At 39.8% G+C, this 17,613-nt stretch overlaps 1 protein-coding gene and 1 long non-coding RNA gene across 2 annotated transcripts in view; one reads left to right on the forward strand and one right to left on the reverse strand.

The window, feature by feature from the left end:
- Positions 1-1,388: 1,388 nt before the first annotated feature.
- LOC127566863 (collagen alpha-1(II) chain-like) overlaps positions 1,389-17,613 on the reverse strand; it is an 82,435-nt gene continuing 66,210 nt past the window's right edge. The window contains 11 exon segments of the mRNA XM_052009361.1: positions 1,389-3,430; positions 4,042-4,284; positions 5,154-5,341; positions 5,686-5,974; positions 6,295-6,402; positions 9,298-9,351; positions 11,276-11,383; positions 12,013-12,066; positions 12,290-12,397; positions 14,788-14,841; positions 14,928-15,035. Coding sequence (XP_051865321.1) covers positions 3,284-3,430; positions 4,042-4,284; positions 5,154-5,341; positions 5,686-5,974; positions 6,295-6,402; positions 9,298-9,351; positions 11,276-11,383; positions 12,013-12,066; positions 12,290-12,397; positions 14,788-14,841; positions 14,928-15,035 — 1,461 coding nt within the window. The 3' untranslated portion in view covers positions 1,389-3,283.
- LOC127566864 (uncharacterized) lies at positions 3,320-12,449 on the forward strand. Its single transcript, XR_007955803.1, has 3 exons — positions 3,320-3,348; positions 7,599-7,936; positions 12,319-12,449. It is a non-coding gene; the product is annotated as an uncharacterized LOC127566864 (long non-coding RNA).

Below are 17,613 nucleotides of genomic sequence, written 5' to 3' on the forward strand. Positions count from 1 at the left end.
CAGGAAACAAAGGGTTGCGTTCCTCTTTTGACAAAATAGAATTTCTGCAAGTCATTTTAGTTTGTAATGTATGGTTGTGTGATCAGCTATTCATCATTCCTGCTGGCAATGGATAACCTGATACTTTTGCTCTTAAAACTGAGCAGAAGAGGATTTCCCCAGTTGAATAGTCATTAATTCAGACAGTATTTTTACTCCTACTTCTGCCACCTTTTTATGAACCCAACCTGATGTCTTGGGTTCAATACGAAACACAGCAGTCTATACTTAAATACTAAAAAATTAACAATACAATTTTGTGGAATTTACTTGTGTCTTTGAAATATAACTCCTGAAATTGGGCCATACATTTTGTAAATACATACAGTGATAAAGAGCCAGGCTCACTTACTTACTTGTAGAATGGCTGCCCATTTGCCCTCGAGTTCAGGAATTGAACAGCTAATCGGCCTGAGTATACACTGATAAAATCCTAGAGTAGTAGATGATTAAATAGGGACAGCACCAAGATTGGCAGTAAGATATTGATGTGATCTTGGGTTATTTTGAGATATGGGAGACTGAAAGATTAGGCCAGAGGTCTAATGGTCATTCAGTACCTACCTCTTGTAATCTTGCTTATTCTTAACCTTGGTCTGAGCACTTTCATAACTAATAGCCGGAAAGCTGATAGAATTTGTTCTGTTATTAATTAATTACCTGGAAAATACATAATTATTTTGGTAGCTAATTATCCCAGATCATCATCTCTGGTACAACATTTACAAATATTATTACACCAATCAAATCACATGGTGTTTTAAATAATTATTTTGCTTCCCTCACAGTGTTCATTGTGCCCCAGGTGAGAAGGTGGTGAAATTACCTACCATATAATTGGTCAGCATCGGGTTCCTGAGACTCTCCAGTTTGCCAAGCCCTTCCCTTCCCTTCTGTGGGAACAATGGCTGTACTCAAATGAACCAGTCAAGATTGAAGCAAGTAAGATGGTAAAATCTGGGCCAGAGTGTTACAGCATGGTGCAATGCAGGATCTGAAGCCTTTTGACAGTTACAATTTTATTATGGGATTCGTTTACAGAAATGGTGGACTATCACTAGTTGTAAACAGAAGTTTATACACGAGATCCTGTAATTTCTAAAATCCTTAAGTTTTATCTTAAGGTTATTCACAAATACATCTTTTAATTCATGTGGTCACTCTATAACTATTAATTAAACTGAGGGGAGTTTTAATGGAATTCACTGGTTGGGAATCCCATGGGGTTGGGGAGAGTGCTGCTTTTACACCTTGTCACAGTGGAGAGTAAATATGAATGGGGTGTTAAATTAGCATTACACTTGATTTTTGTCCAGCTGCTAGGCAGGCAGGTTAGGTTACAATTGAATTCTTTATGTACCAAATACCATGGCCCTTAATGATAAAATCTTGTTGAATTTGGTGTGGAGCTCCTCCAACACCTGATGGTTGGTGATGGCCATACCCACCAAAGTTTCCTCCTAGTTTCTGCTAAGGTAGCAGATATTTTCTGACAGGACAGTTAGGGTACTGCAGTTTGTTTCAATGGGATAATCAGTCAGTGTTTGTGCAATGGTTTGCTGTTCCGTCATCTTCAGTGGCGTTGGGTGAGGAAAAGACCTACCCAATGACACTCACTTTAGGTTGATACATGGAGACCCTCCCTTGGGAAGGGGAGAGGTTACTGATACCCAATGAGCTTTAGGAGGTGGAATTTTCTTTTTTTTTAAAAAAAGTAAGAAAAAAGTTTGGTCAGGAACTTAAAGGACCATGTCTCTCTTGGTCTGTCCTGGCAACAGCCCTGATTGTAGGGCATGGTGAGTAACCTTTGGATCAAAAAACAGCTGAAACCATGGTGGGTACTTTTTTTAATTAAGTTTTATTTGTGTTGTTTCATTTTTTCTGTCATGAAATATCCCAGAATAGATAAACATTTCAACAAAGATACATCATAGGATGGACTTAATACAAATAAAAAAAATTCAAAACAAATGTGTTTTTTTAATAGAAAAGCTTTCTATCTTTATTGCTGTTGAGGAGGGGTAGTGGGTTGAGAAAAAAGTACAAAGTGACAGAAGCTTTTCACAAGGAACAAGATCATTAGTGTTGTGATGGGAATGTTCTAATCTACCATGCTTCAAACCAGTATTGCAGAATATTTAAAAACATTTGAACTATTTTACATATACAAAATAGTACATATCCTTGGTTTGTTTTGCCCCCCCCCCCCAAAAAAAGCCTACCTCTTTTTTTTTCCCCCCCCTCTAGTTACAAGAAAAAAGATTGCACAAAAGCTAGAGATACATGGAGTTAGGGAGAAAATAGGTCATAGGAGAAAAAAAGGATTAATTTTATCCACATGCCTAACTTTGGAAAACATAGGGGAAAAAATTGTGGTTTTCACAAGATTTGGTTGGAGATGAGACCACACATCATCCATGTAGAATTTTTTGCTGCAATACTGATTTTGTTATTTAGAAAAAAATGACTGGATGTTAAGTGGGTGTTACAAATCTGTAACACAGCAAATGGCAGCTTCGGAATCATTTTATTCAGCACCATCAAATCTTGACTGGATCCCTCTAGTTCACTAAACTGTCACAGGAGGAGGAACCAGAAGCCAAAAAAAGTACCTTTTTGAGTTAAATTGGAAATGGGAGAGTATTTGGACTTTTCTCCCCCCATCCCAGCTTCTGTTCCTACTACTGTGTGTTTAGTCCCTTCAAGATCATTAGTGTGAGGTAGCTTAAACTGGGGAAGTTCTAGATTGTGTTCCAAACTTCCTTCATCTTGATAGAAAAAGAGGGCAGGCAAAGTTAGATACTGGAGCAGTTAGAATCTCTTAAGTCTGCAAAAAAAAAAAAAAAAATCCACAAAAAAAAAGCCCAGATCAACTTGTACTTTCCACATTTTTTATATCAATTGTTCTCCATGTTACAGACTGGTTTTACAACATAGCACCATTTTTATATTTTACACAGTCTCCTGCTAGTAACCTTTTTACAGACTGGTACGGCATGAATATTAGTAATACCTGTGCTGGTACAATCCAAGGGAGGGCCTTCAACAGATATCAGTAAACACTTTCGCCTGACCTGAAGATCTTACAGGAAAACAATAAATAAATTAACCGTTTTCACCGTCTGTCCAGCTAGGCCATGAAGTCCAAAATGTAAGCGTGTGGATGAATGGAGTGATGGATTGGATCAGCCATTCAGTGCAGAAGTCCTAGAAGTGATTGGAAAGTACTGAGGTCCTTATTATTTTACAAGAAGCAGACTGCGCCAATGTCAACACCAAATTCCTGATCTGAACCACCAATATCCAAAGGTGCGACATCCACAATAGGCAGACGGGTTGTTTTCTGTGATCTGTATTCAATGACTGTCTTGCCCCACTTCCCAGTATGTTTCTGAAAAAGTATAATATATATATATTTTAGTTGTAAATTCACAATACAAGTGAAACTAAATCTCTCCAGTACTGATGGTGTTCAACTTAAATGCAGTGATTGGAATCAGTTTTTCTTTTTCAAACATTAATTAACAATAATTATTCCCTTCCTCATGTTTACTCTGGTTTACCTTTATCAGAGTTTCTCTAACAACCAAAGTGGGAGGATATTCAGAGTCTTGGTCATCATTGTTTTCTATCAGTTTGCATTTTAGATTGAACATCCTTTGCAAATTAGCAGGATGCCCAACTAACTTCTTTCCACACTATTTTCAATTTTGTAGTGCTTTGCCATCATGAAACAATCCATCTTGCAACCTGTCCAAAGTAATGCATGATTTCCCCAGTACAGCAACTGTAATTACTAGATTACATTCAGATGTAGCTTCCCCTCCCCAGGATGAGGCTGCAATTTCCTATCACTCAAGCTAATTGGCTTGTCAATTCTTATTCTGTAAATGTTAAACCAGAAGTTCCATACCACATCCCAGAGAAAACCAATTGATGTCTTTCCTGTACCATAATCCTATTTAATATTGTCTCTCCGAGATACAAATTCCAAAAACGTACCGTGCAGCCATCCTCCAGGACAGTGTATGTGAACCTGCTGTTTCCTTCAGCTCTGATTTCAATGTCATTGGAACCTTGCAATAAGAGGGCCTTTTTCAGGTTGCCTGTAGCTCTGTCCATATAGGCAATGCTGTTCTTGCAGTGATAGGTGATGTTCTGGGAAGCCTCAGTGGACAGCAGACGCAAGAAAGTCATCTGGATGGCAGCAGTATTGGCTGTTAGACTGCCATCACCGTAGCTGAACTATAAGAGAAGGGAAAGGAAGGCTTAAGACACTGAAGAATTGCAAAAATGTTCATCATACTTAAGAATGCCAGATTAGCTGAACAAATACAGATCAGGAAGGATCTAAATTAAGTCCACTGTCATATTTGCTAGCTGTCTCAGACAGGGCACTACAGTTGACCTCAGCACCACCTGCAGTTAGAGAGGGAGAAACTCAGTTCTCCCACATTAATAGTAAATAAGAGTAGCATGGATTTCTAAAGCAAAATCCACTTCAGATATTTATTGTATTATAGACATGTTTGAAAATCTGCAGCTGCTAAAAGAGGAATTGGGTATTCCGAGAAAACGTGGACAAATCCCCATGTAACTATGAATGGAGTTCAGCAAAGGATGTTGGAGAGAAGAGCATCAGCAAGTCTTAGTATTAAACAGTACCTGAAAGTAAGACTGTTGGGAGATAGATTTGAATAAAATGAACTCCAACCACTTTATCCCTCCCTGATCAAAGGGTACAAGGATACCCAAGTGCTAAAACCAGTGCTCACACTGAGATCAGGCAAGTCAGCACAGACCTGGGGACTGTATGTGGCTTATTGGTTGACATTATTAAATTACTCATCCAATACATTGATCTGTTGGGTGACTTTAGCAGAGACTGAAGAATTACAATAAGAAAGAGGTCACTGGAGTTGGGACAACCAAAGAGGGACGATTAGCTTACTGTAGCTAAATGGTTTAATGTTACCTTATTGTTGTATGCATTGCTGAAATTGGTCAGCTGGTTGACAGGATTTTCTCTCAGTATAAAGGAGAGTTACTAACTCTATAGGTGATCTATGTTCTTAATCTCTCATTTTATAATCAATGATTATGAAGGAACTTACATGGAAACCACCATTCATTGTCTCACCGAACCATACATGCTTCTTGTCTTTGCCCTTGCTTGTCCACCAGTTCTTGCGTGGAATACTTGCTGGATTGGGATAGACGCAGGTCTCACCAGTTTCCATGTTGCAGAAGACCTTGATGGCGTCAAGTGTGCAGCCCTGGTTAGGATCGATCCAGTAATCACCTGTGATAAAATCAGAGTACATTTGCTGTGATCTACAAAACTCGCCCATTGAAATTCCCATTTTCATTAATTAAAGTGTTATTTAGAAGAAGACAATTTAAAACAAAGCTAAACATGTGTTCCAATGAAACTGGTGAACAGAAAGTACACTGAGACTGACAATGGAAAAAAACAGGTATTTGAAATGCAATGGGGCACTGATTTGCTAAACTACAGTGAGTAGCTGAATTCAGCAAAAATTGAGCTGATACATTTTAAGTAAGTTGGACAGGATTGAATCTCCTTTTACCATGATACTATAGGCCAACATACTGGTGTCATTCCTAATATTCACGTCTACCTACCACTCTTCCAGTCTGAGTGACAAAGTTTCAGGTCTCGGCAGGTACGGGCTGGGTTCTTCTTGCTTCCTTCTGGGCTACGAATGTTTTCAATTTGGTTGTTGAGGGATTTCAGAGTGGCATCAACCTCTGCATCATGTTGGCGAAGGAATGGAGCAGCCTGGTCAGCCCGGAAGTATCGGAGTGGATCAGGAGCTTTCTCAGGTTGTGACAGGCCAGCAAAGGCAGACATATCGATGCCAGGTCCTGGTGGGCCAGGAGGACCAGGTGGACCAGCACTACCAGGAGGACCCTGTTGGGGAACATCCATTGCAGCATTAAAACCTGTTACAGTTACTCAGGGAGAGATTCCAAAGGAGCTAGAGAAAGAATCAGTGGGAGGTGTCTTCATTTCAACAGTAAGAAGGATGAGTGTTGACTTGGTTATATTTAGTTCTACTTATTCTTTTGTTACTTTTTAATTTACTTTTTCATGTTATAAACTTGCAAATTATGTTACTTACAACACTAGGTGTAATATTTCCCATGTAAAATTAAGTTAAAGAGACTACAATCAAGGACATCAAATGTGCCTGACATGGAGCGTGGGTGGGAGATGGCAATGATACTCACAGCTGGGCCAGTTTCACCAGAGCGACCACGAGGACCAGGTGGGCCAATGGGACCAGGCAGACCATTAGAACCATCCTTACCAGGTGGCCCAACGGGACCAGGGGGACCCTGAAATGGAAGGCAACAAACACAGTTACAAACCAAATCAAAACAAAATCATTAATAGATAAGCAACAACTACTTAAGGCTTAAGGATATCTCCTCACAATGAGGGAAGGATGTAACGGGAGGGGGGTGAATCCATTTGTTGTGACCCAAGTAGGTACCGATGGCACAGATAAACTCAGCTGAGAGTTTGAGGGGCTGGGGTCAAAACTAAAACACAGGACCACAGGGGGGGTAATCTCTGGATTATTTCCTTTGCCAGGCACAAAACTGGTCAAGAGTCAAAGCTTTGATTGTGTGGCTTAAACAATGGTGTGGAAGACAAAGGTTCCCATTCATGGGACACTGTCACCAGTACTAAGACAGAGCTATTCTGTACAGATGAACCCTCTTAAACTGGGTGGGCAGTCAGCTCCTGGCCAAGCAGAAAAGTAGGTTTTAAACTTCAAAAAAATGTGCGTGTGTGTGTTGGGGGGTGGTCGGTGGTGGTGGAATTGGTGTGAAGGGATATTGGGTGAAGGTTCAGGGGATCAGAAACTTATAAATTTAAATAGGTCAAGGCCAGGGAACAAAATAGCAATTTGGGTAATAGTATAAGCAGGTGTGACAGTACGGGGTAGAGGGTTTAAAAATCAAAATGCATTGGTGAACGAGGTTAAATCAAGGAAATGTGCATGGTGTCTAAGATGTGAGAACTAACTATTCCAGCATAGTTGACATTCAGAACGGACAGTCAAAAAGAAAAACAGGGAGGGTGCTAGCACTGATAGATGAAGAATGGTCAAACGGCAATAATAGAGAATGATCCTGCCTTGAAGGTACAATCAAGATGTGAAGAATTAGGAGATAAGAAGGGACTAGAAACTGGCTTACAAAGTAACCAATATCAGTTACACAGTTAGACTATTATTCAAGAAATAACAGGAGCCTGCAGGAAAGGGTAATACAATAATTAATGCATCTTTAATCTTCATAAAATGGACAAAAGTAATGTGGAAGATGGGTTTATAGAACCCATTCAGGAGTTTCTGGAGCAAAATGTCATGGAGCCAGTTACAGAACAGGCCATTTTAGATCTTGTTTTGTGAAATGAGAGGTTAATTAGTGATCTCATGGGAAAAGGGAAAACAAAATTATAATATGGAATAAGGAAATGGTTGAGATATTAAACAAGTATTTTGCCTTTGTGTTCACATTAGAAGTCATAAAGAATGTACTAGAACTCCTGGGCAACAAGGATCCAATGACAGCAAAGAACTTAATCAATATGAGTAAAGGGAAAGTACTGGAGAAATTAAAGGGACTAAAAGCCAACAAATCTATCTCCTGGACCAGATAGACGACTGCATCCTAGAGCTGAAAGGAAAATGGCTGTACTGATAACAGGTGCATCACTGGTAATCTTCCAAAGTTCCCTGGAATATGGATTAGAAAGTGACACGCGTTACACGACTACTTGTGAAAGGACGGAGAAAGAAAACTGAGAACTTCAGGCCAGTCAGCTGTCATGAAAATACTAGAATCTGTTATTAAAGAGGTAGGAATAGATCATTAGAAAATTGTTTATTATTACGCAGCATCCACTTGGTTTTATGAAAGAGAGATCAACCTATATTAATGAGTGAAATGAAAGGACAAAGTCTAATATATACAAGTTTGCTAGCGATACAAATCTATGTATGATAGTAAGATGTAAGGAGAATACAAGTCCTAGACTGGAGAGTCTAGGACTAGTGGACACTGTCGAGGGATACAAGGATACAATTTGGGACTCGGGTGAGGAGAAGTTTCTTGGAGAAAACTTTTGGAATTCTCTACGTCAGGCAGTTGCGGATGGTGAGTGGTTGAGTAAATTCAAGGCTGGGATCAATAGATTTTTGAATACTAGGCAAATTGTGGGATATGGGGATTGGGTGAGAATGTAAACTTCAGATAGAAATGTCCCAATGCACTTAGTGCGAATGTTATCAAATTAAAAATTTAATACCAAACCACAGATACCAGGATAGAAGGTCAAAAGCTTGCCAAAGAGGAACATTTCAAGTGGCTGAGGGGGTAAGAAAGGTAGTAAAGTGGAGTTTTAAGAGAGAGAATTCTAGAATTTAGAGTCTAGGTATAGCTGCCAATGCTGTAGTGATTAAAATCAGGAGAGAACAAGAGACCAGGATTCAAGGTGCAAAAAGAATTGTGGGGTTAAGTCATATTATGTAATATATTGTATCTGATTATAGTATATAGTACAATATAATGCAGATTAAACATCTTCAATATTACTTAGATGGGGTGAAGACCAATACAATGGATTGTTGTTTTCAAGATTTTATTTGTATTGTTCTCATTATGAGGGTGATACCGGTAAGACTGCCTTGCTTGTCCCAAGTTGTCAATACTAATGGTTTTTATAGCTGAGCCATTTCAAAGATCCTGACTGTGACACTGGAGTCACACGTACACCAGACCAGGTAGGGGTGGTATAATCCTAGCCCCAAATGATCCAGTTATGATATTGCAACACTTGGGCAGTGTACATGGTGAATTTTCCTGATACCAGGCCACTAGTGACCAGATTTTAGTACTTGTCTTTGTGTGATTTTTAACTTGGCATCTCCATATTGCTTTACCAGGACCACAATCACCAAGCTACCATATCCACTAAATAGTACAAATTCAAGATAACATCAGTTTTTAATCTGAAATGAGTTGCATGTTTTGGACAAGCTTTGATCTTGAGGAGCTACATTGGGATAGCATTTAAAAATAGTGATATTTGGAGAGTGTATGTTGTGGTACTGTACATCCTTACCAGTCTTTACCCATAATTTCTGCTCTGGAGATGTATTTTCTGCATTGTGTTTTGCTTAAAGAAAATCTAATGCAAAACTGAAGGTTAATACTCACTCTAGGACCAGCAGGACCAGCAGCACCAACAGCACCTTGATCACCAGCAGGGCCCTGGAAAAGAAAGAAACCATAAATGTTACATATTCACAATAAATATGTTAATAGAGTGAACTACACACAATGGTGAATACCAGGTAAACAGCAAGACATTCTCTGATATGTGAGCACAGTCTCACATTTAAGAGGTTCAAACTCTCATAACCCAGCTGGGCGGTGGGTAGAATTTGGACAGGATCCAACCTATTGTCCTCTCTTGAAATTTACAGTGCAAGTGAGGACAGGTCAAGATGCCAATAAGGGCAAGAGGCAAATTGATGTGTTTTGGAGGAAGGATGAGAGGATGTAATGAGGGGTAGATAGGAGGCAGGTTGATCTATTAACTAAGAGGTTGGCTTTTTGACCTTAATAATTGTTCCTGTTTTAGGGTTCTTTTAAAATGAGGGAGAAAATAATAAAAATGCAAATAAATCTTGAGGAATTGCAGAAAAAAAACTTGCATCCAAAAATAAATGTTTATAGTTTTACAACCCACAATGTTTATCTTTTCATCCATGCACAGGCTATCACTGCAAAGACCCGCAGTTAATGCCAATCCCTCCCTAACTACCCTTGAATTGAGTGGCCTGCTGAGCTATTTTGGAGGACTGCTCAGAGTCAGTTACATTGCTGTGGGTGTGGGGTCACTGTGTAAGGACAACAGATTTTCCTCTCTGAAGGTCATCAGTGAATCAGAATGTTTTTTCTAAGACAATCTGGTAATCTTATGGTCAACATGACACTAGATTTGAACTTTTGTCTATCAACTACACTATTAAGTTAGAGTAGAGTACAATGATACCATGGCCACAGAAGGCCATTGACTCCTTCAGCCTAGTAAACAGAAACTAATCCTGTGTTCCTAACAACTTTGGAGAAGACAAGGGTGTGTACAGGTGGTCACTGCTGTAATGAGAAGGTGCAGGGCATTTCCAGTGGGATGGAATCCATCACCAAGCTATTGCTAAACAAAATGTTGACAATTCCTTTACCCTCACAGATGCTGCTAAGCCCTCTGAGTTCCTTCAGCAATTTGTTTTTTGCTGCAGATTCCAGCATCAGCATTTGCAATCTCGATGCTGAACATATGCCAACTTCAGGTATTACATTCATCCTTAACAAAAGTAATAACCAATTTCTTAATATTCTCCTTTAATTTTGCCTCTTCCACCCTTGTTGCAATATGGTTCTATAGGTGAAGGATACCCTCGAACTTCTCAACTAGATGCCAATCCTTGAGGCAGTGAATGTGGAGAGTGAGGATGGGGTTAAGCAGACTTTCCAACAAAACTCAATCCTGTCTATAACTTATATCCAGACTTGAACTTCACAGTGTAGGATCACAGGATAGTACACAGGATCCAACTGTTAAGCCCCAAATAACTGAACTTAATACAGAAGAGTTGTTGAGACTGGGTCCTTCTGGTTTGGCTCTGTTACACACTGGCTTTACCAACTAAGTGTCAGGTGGTCTTGATTCCTTTTATCAGTTGGATATAAAAAATGATGTTCTCACAGCTAAGGTGGTGTCACCAACAACGAATTTCTGCCTCATTAAAATCAAAGCCCTGCCTGCCTCTTCAGATACATTGCTAATCCTGTGGCAGTATCAAAAGATGATCAAGAGAGTTCTCCTGGTGTCCTAACAAATTTCTCCAAAAACAATTTTTGTGGCTATTATTTTCATTTAATGTTTGTGGGATTTTGCTGATTGCAATTTGGTTGTCTAACTTCGAAATAATTCATTGAATGTGAAGTGTTTTGAAGTTTTTCCAGCATATGATGAGATGCAATATAAATGCAAATGTTTGTACTGTTACAAACAGGATGATAGATTAGATAACATGTAGGACCCTCCGCAAAATGAAAGTGATTTGTTTCCAATAGGTTTACAGTCTAGTTGTCTTAACTGTATTGCTTCTGTGTTAGAAATACTCACAGGAGGTCCAGGTAGACCTTGCAGACCAGTGAAGCCTCTGTGACCTTTCTGTCCTCTTTCACCTGCTTCACCAGCTTCACCCTTGTCACCACGAGGACCTTGAGGACCCTGAAGAGGAGATTAAATTCAGAAGGTTAAAACAGGCTTGTCATCAAGTCCCACTGCTGGAATGAGGCTCTCATTTTGAGCTAAAACTGTATCAATGTTTTACAAATAGAAACACCATTATGTATTCCTGAAATGACAACATGACAATGTGATTTCACGTGTTTTGGTGAAACTGAATTGGGCATTATCTTAATCAAGGCATAAAAATAAGATATTATACTTCAATGTTATTCAAAATGCCTATATCTTTTTAATGGGCTTGTGCTCAAACACTCTCCCATAAACTTCACTAAGATTGTCTGGACATTAGTTAAAAGTGAGGTACCCACACCATTGTAGGATTGGAGCTTTCCTCTGGATGGTGAAAAGATGTATTCCATCTTCCCAAAATATCTTTCTGTGAAGCAATTTTGTGCTAATACTGAAATAGGAAGCTCTGAAACACGACCTTATTTCTTCAGTGACTAGCATTACCTCAGCATGGTGCAATTCCTGACGCAATAAGATTGCTCTTTCCCATTAAAATTAAACCTAAATTTTTAACCCAAGCTTTTACCATATTCAACCTGATTGACTGAACAAACCCACCACATAATTATAGAAAATATTAAATTACAAAGATTACTCACAGGCATACCACGAGCACCAGCAGGGCCAGAAGGACCCATTGGACCTTGAGCACCCTAAATCAAAGGAAAATAATTTCATTAGTTGTTAATAAAATACAACCAGAATAAATGGTCAATACAAAGATTGCTATATTCTTGCTATGTAAGTAACTTAAATGTAAACAATTTAACAATTCAGTATTTAAAATCTTTGTGATCTGTGCAGCCAGTTTTACATATTATTGAACAGCTACTGTAAGTTAAATAGTATAGATGTTCTGAAGCCACAGCTACTTACAGGTTCACCTCTGTTTCCTTGTTTGCCAGTTGGGCCAACAGGACCTGGAGCACCAGGGGCACCAGGAGCACCAGGGGCACCAGCAGGACCAGTCTGACCTCGCTCACCCTGTTAGGAAGAAACACAAAGTCATCACCAACCATTCACCAATCAACAGAAGAACACTTGAAACTGAATTTTTTTTTAGTAGGAGCTTTCATTGCCTCGTGTAGAGGGCTGTTGGAACATGGAATGCTTTACCAGAGGGAATGGTTGAAGCTGAGGCCACTTTTAAGGGACAAGTGGATGAATATTTGAGCAGAGAAGGATCCAGGGCAGTTGGGGGAAAGTAGGGAAGTGGAATTAGTTATAGGTGGTAAACAGCAGGCAAAGACACAATAGTCCACATGGCCTTTCAACGCTCGATCCTATTTGGCTCTAACATCTGATGTCACGCAAAGCTCCAATAAACATATTAAATATCTTGAATATGGGTAAGTACTATAACTGTTAATGACTGGGTGTGAGTCCAACCCTCTATGACTGGTAATAACTGGATACATGCCCATTTGCTGATGCGTGTAATAATAACAGGACACATGCCAATCCTGTGTGACTGGTAGTACTTGGTGCACACCCACCCTTACTGTGACTAGTAATAACTGGTACACACCCATCTCACTGTGAATGGTAAGAACTGTATACGCCCATTCTCCATTGTACACACAAATCTCACTGTGACTGGTAATAACGGGGTACATGCCCGTCTCTCAGTCACTGGTAATAACTGATAAACACCCATCTCTCTGAGACTGGTAATAACTGGTACATGCCCATCCCTTTCTGTGACTGGTAATGACTAGGATCACGCCCATCTCACTGACTGGTAGTAACTGGTACATGCCCGTCACACTCAGACTGGTAATAACTGGGTACACATAAATCTCACTGTGACTGGAATAATTGTACACACCCATCTCTGAGCCACTGGTAATAACTGTACACCCCCATCTTTCCATGACTGGTACCCATTCCCCTCTGTCTCTGGTAATAACTGGGTAAACACCAATCTCCCTGTGACTGGTACTAACTGGGTACCCATAAATCCCTTTCTTTCCCTGGTAAAAACTGGTACACCCATCCCTTTGTTATTAGTCATAACTGAGTACACGTCCATCTCTCTGTGACTGACAATAACAGTGTACACCCATCCCTCTGTGACTAGTAATAACAGGGTACACACCAATCTCTCTGTCATTGGTATTAATAGGTATATACCCATTTCGCTGACTGAAAAAATGGGTACATGCAAAACTCTCTCTGTGACTGGTAGTAACTGGGTACATGCCCTTTCCTTTCTGACCTATAATAACTGGTACACACCCATCTGTATGTAACTGGTAATAACTGCGCATGTCCATTTCCCGGAGTCTGAGCACAAACATACAGTCTGAATGTGAACTGTTTCCTTGCTTTGGCATTGGCATTACCTATACATATTTATAAAAGTGAACTCAACAGATATCACAGTTCAATTCAGTGAAGTGAAGCGAAGCAAAAGAACTGGAATATTTAAGAAAATCAGAAAATAATGTTAATAATGTTTGTAGGAGATTTAATTTATCAATGAATAAAACCATTTATCTGTTACCTTTTAATCTTCTGTTTTAGTATTGCACTTAATCGTTTATAGTAGGTTACTAGGTATCTGTTTGCCAGCTTTTAGTCACTTCTCATAATTTTTCTCTCATTTTACCGACTTTGTTGACAGCACCCAACTTCATAGATTTGCACATCTTATTACACTTCCACACAGTAGCAGGAGTTTTGTGGGCAACTACTGTCCTTTGGTTGGAAGGAACAAGGATGCAACATTGTTTGCTTACATTCAATATTTAGGTGTTTAAGCATTTGAATTGAGGTGGTGAGTGGTGCAATATGTTAGTTGATTATCTTTGTCCTTGGAGATTAGATTTCCACCACCCTGAGGACATGAAAATGCTTCACTTCTGTGGAATGTCAGGGACCTCCATAATATGAGTTTCAGGCATTCTTGGAGCATTGCATAGAATTATTTAGAAACAACAACATGGAAACAGGTTACTGGTCTAACCAATCCATCTTGGTCTTCAGCCTTCATATGATTAGTAATTTTAATCTCATGTGTCTTTCCTATCTCCATAATACCCTACCCTTCAACTACCTGGCTAGTCAATTCTTAACTGTTGAGAGGGTCTCAGTTATAATCAAGTGTGGCATTTGAAACACAGACCAATGAAAATTCTGTTTTACTCAGATTCTAGGTGTTATTTGGCTCTAACCTCACCCAGGTCCATTGCAGGCTGCATTTCTGAAATTAGGATTCGGGAAGATCAATAGGATAGAGGGAGCTCTAGTTTGTAAACAATGTTAGTCCTGATCTTCAATGAGATGTCATTTGGAGCACTTACATTTTTGAATTTATTTATGAGTAACTTACTAATCCTCTTCAGTGTTAATGTACAAATTATTCACCATACCTTCATACCAGTTGCACCATCGCGACCAGGAGGACCATCAGCACCAGGATTGCCCTGTTGGGAGAATAGAGAGCAGTCAGAATTACAAAAGAACACAGAAAAATATAATTACAGAATTGTAGTATGAAAGATTTACAAACCTCACGTCCAGGTTCACCAGAAGGACCAGTAAGACCGGGTGGACCAACTGGGCCAGGGGGTCCTCTGTCACCAGCAGAACCAGGAGCTCCTTGTTTTCCAGGCTCACCCTGGAAGAAAAAGAAAAATGGAGATTACAAATCAGAGTGTACTTTGATGCACTATTTTTTCATTTATATAAGTCTGGAAATGACTGATGGTGTTGCTGTTATCATCTCTCTCCTGGTGATATGTTGGCATTGATAATTTCAGGAGTCTGATGATACAACACACAACCAGTCTTTGCACTGGGCTGAGATGGCTACTTGGTGTTACAGCAGTGAACTTGTGAGTAAACCTGGTTAAAATCCACAAAGTTGGTTCTTAAATTCTACACACCATTTGTTGAGGCAGCCATTTCACACATAAAGTGTGTTCCCACCCCTATTTCATTTTACTGAGTTGCTACAGAACAGAGGTACAACTGCAGCTGTTTAGGGCAGCACATACATTGGAACCAGTACATCACCTGAACTTAATTAGCTGAGGAGGACCAGTCTGGGATGCAAGATAGCCCACAAGAAGAAAATCATTCTGGGTTCCCAACTTCGGCACAATAACCCAGAAATAATTGAAGAGCACTGACAAAGTTGTCCGAGGGTCAGCTGTGAGGCTAAGACGCAGCCAATATCATCTCCTCAATGAGGACTTTTGGAATCAGGCAACTATCCTGTTATATTGTCAGTTACCATAAAAGTGTCCAAGGTCATCAAACTTTCACGTGTTTTGGTCCTTCTAGTCAAGGCCTGGGAATAGCTGAAGGTCAAGCTTATTTGTTGATGTAGCCACAGCACATCAACAAACACACGCATTATTCAACAGTGTTAGCCACTCATTACTTTGGCTATGACCAAAACCAACACCAGCAATGCAACAAGGCATCAGAATTCTATATATCTGCTGGATTTCCAAGAACTCAAGAGTCAGTGATGAAAAGGATTTTATTCCATCAGAGTCCAGCTGGTGTGCAGCCCGAGCACCAAGTGATGCAGGTGAATACTTGGTTCCTCAGCAACTGTCAAGACATCTTCACTTTAAGGCAATCACCTGTGCCATCTTTACTTGAAGTGGAAAGAGGAAAAAAAAGAATGGCTCCTGGGAGACCAAGAGAACTCTCTGCAGCCAAGGTTCATGACATCCATGCACTAATATATACAACAGTGGAGTCACAGGTACAATGAAGGCACTGCTGCAAGCCAGGGCACTTATAGAAAATACTATTTTAAGGGATCGTAAAGTGGTGTTTCAAATATCTTAGCTGATCAGGTGATACCTTATAACATCTCATGAATAACCAAAAAATACTACGTGACTTTGCTCTGTCAGCTTGGCTCAGATGATAACATTCTGTTTTCTGAATCAGAAGATCATATCTATAAACGCCACTTGTTTATAGCCTAATTTGCCTCTTCAGTAGAGTACTGACTATTCTGGTGGATACAAAGGATCCATTCAATGAAAAGCATGGAGTTCTCCTGGTTTCTTAGCCAATATTAATTCCAGCCAACCAGTTCAAGAGCAGATTAGGTGATCATAATTCTCATTTGCCGCTTGTGCGATCACACTGTATGCAAAATTGCCTGCCGCATTTGGTTACAAAACAACAGTGAGTCCATCTTAGAAATAATTTATTAGCAATGAAACAATTGGGGACATGGAAGAGGAGCAACATAAATGCAAGTTTCTTTTTCTTGCTCTGCATGGAAGAACAGAATGTCAAAGCCATGGCAATACAGCAGTCTAAGACGCAGCCACAGAACTAGCTGGGCAGCAAGGAAGCCCGGTGTATAAACATGAATTCAAGATGTCTTTCAGTAAGTACCAGTACTGTTCCATGTAATAAAATTGCCATCCACATATATTAGTGAAGCATCGCTAAACCAACTGCAGTTGTACTCTCCAGTACTCAAATATTATCTACTCCCAACCAGAATCCTCGATCACGTTTAACTTTAACTAAAGACAAATAAACACACGGCAGAATGTACAAATTAAATCCAGTGATTTTATTCCAACCATTATGTATATTGTGAAAATTGTACTTTGTGCCTGGAGTTTGTTGGGGTAGAACACCTGGCCTACCTCATCTCCTCCTCATTGATTCCCTCTCGAAAGGAGTACACGTATGGTCTGGTGGTGAGTTCCATAGTCAGGCTGTTGTAATTGCAGTGGCATAGAGTGACCTCTATGTGGCATGGACTCCAGAAGCTTGGCCTTGGTCTCAGTCTTATCTACTTTCTGGCATACCTACTGTTACTCATCTTGATAGCTTGGATCAATATGACCCAATCATCTCTTTAACTGCTACCTGCACATTTGCATTCTCTCAATGTCCACTAATGTGAGAATAGAATTCAGGCATCTTTAAAATCTGCAAATCCTTTAAGATTGCCTGTATCCGATCTCCATGTTAACTGAAGGTGGTAAATGAGCATCTTTAAGGATTGAGCCTTAGATCTCTAAAGTGGTAGTAAGCACATCCATGAGAAATGTCCCAAATGTGCCAACGGTCTGCACCCTGGGGCTACCACTGTAGGTCCATTGGAGTTACCACACTATGTAAAACTCCAGCGTAACCAACCATTCATCCATAACTGCACAGATCTAGGTAGTGTACTCCTCCACAATCCTTTCAAGATTTTGCAATGA

Source organism: Pristis pectinata, chromosome X (assembly GCF_009764475.1).
Source record: "Pristis pectinata isolate sPriPec2 chromosome X, sPriPec2.1.pri, whole genome shotgun sequence".
NCBI lineage: Eukaryota > Metazoa > Chordata > Chondrichthyes > Rhinopristiformes > Pristidae > Pristis > Pristis pectinata.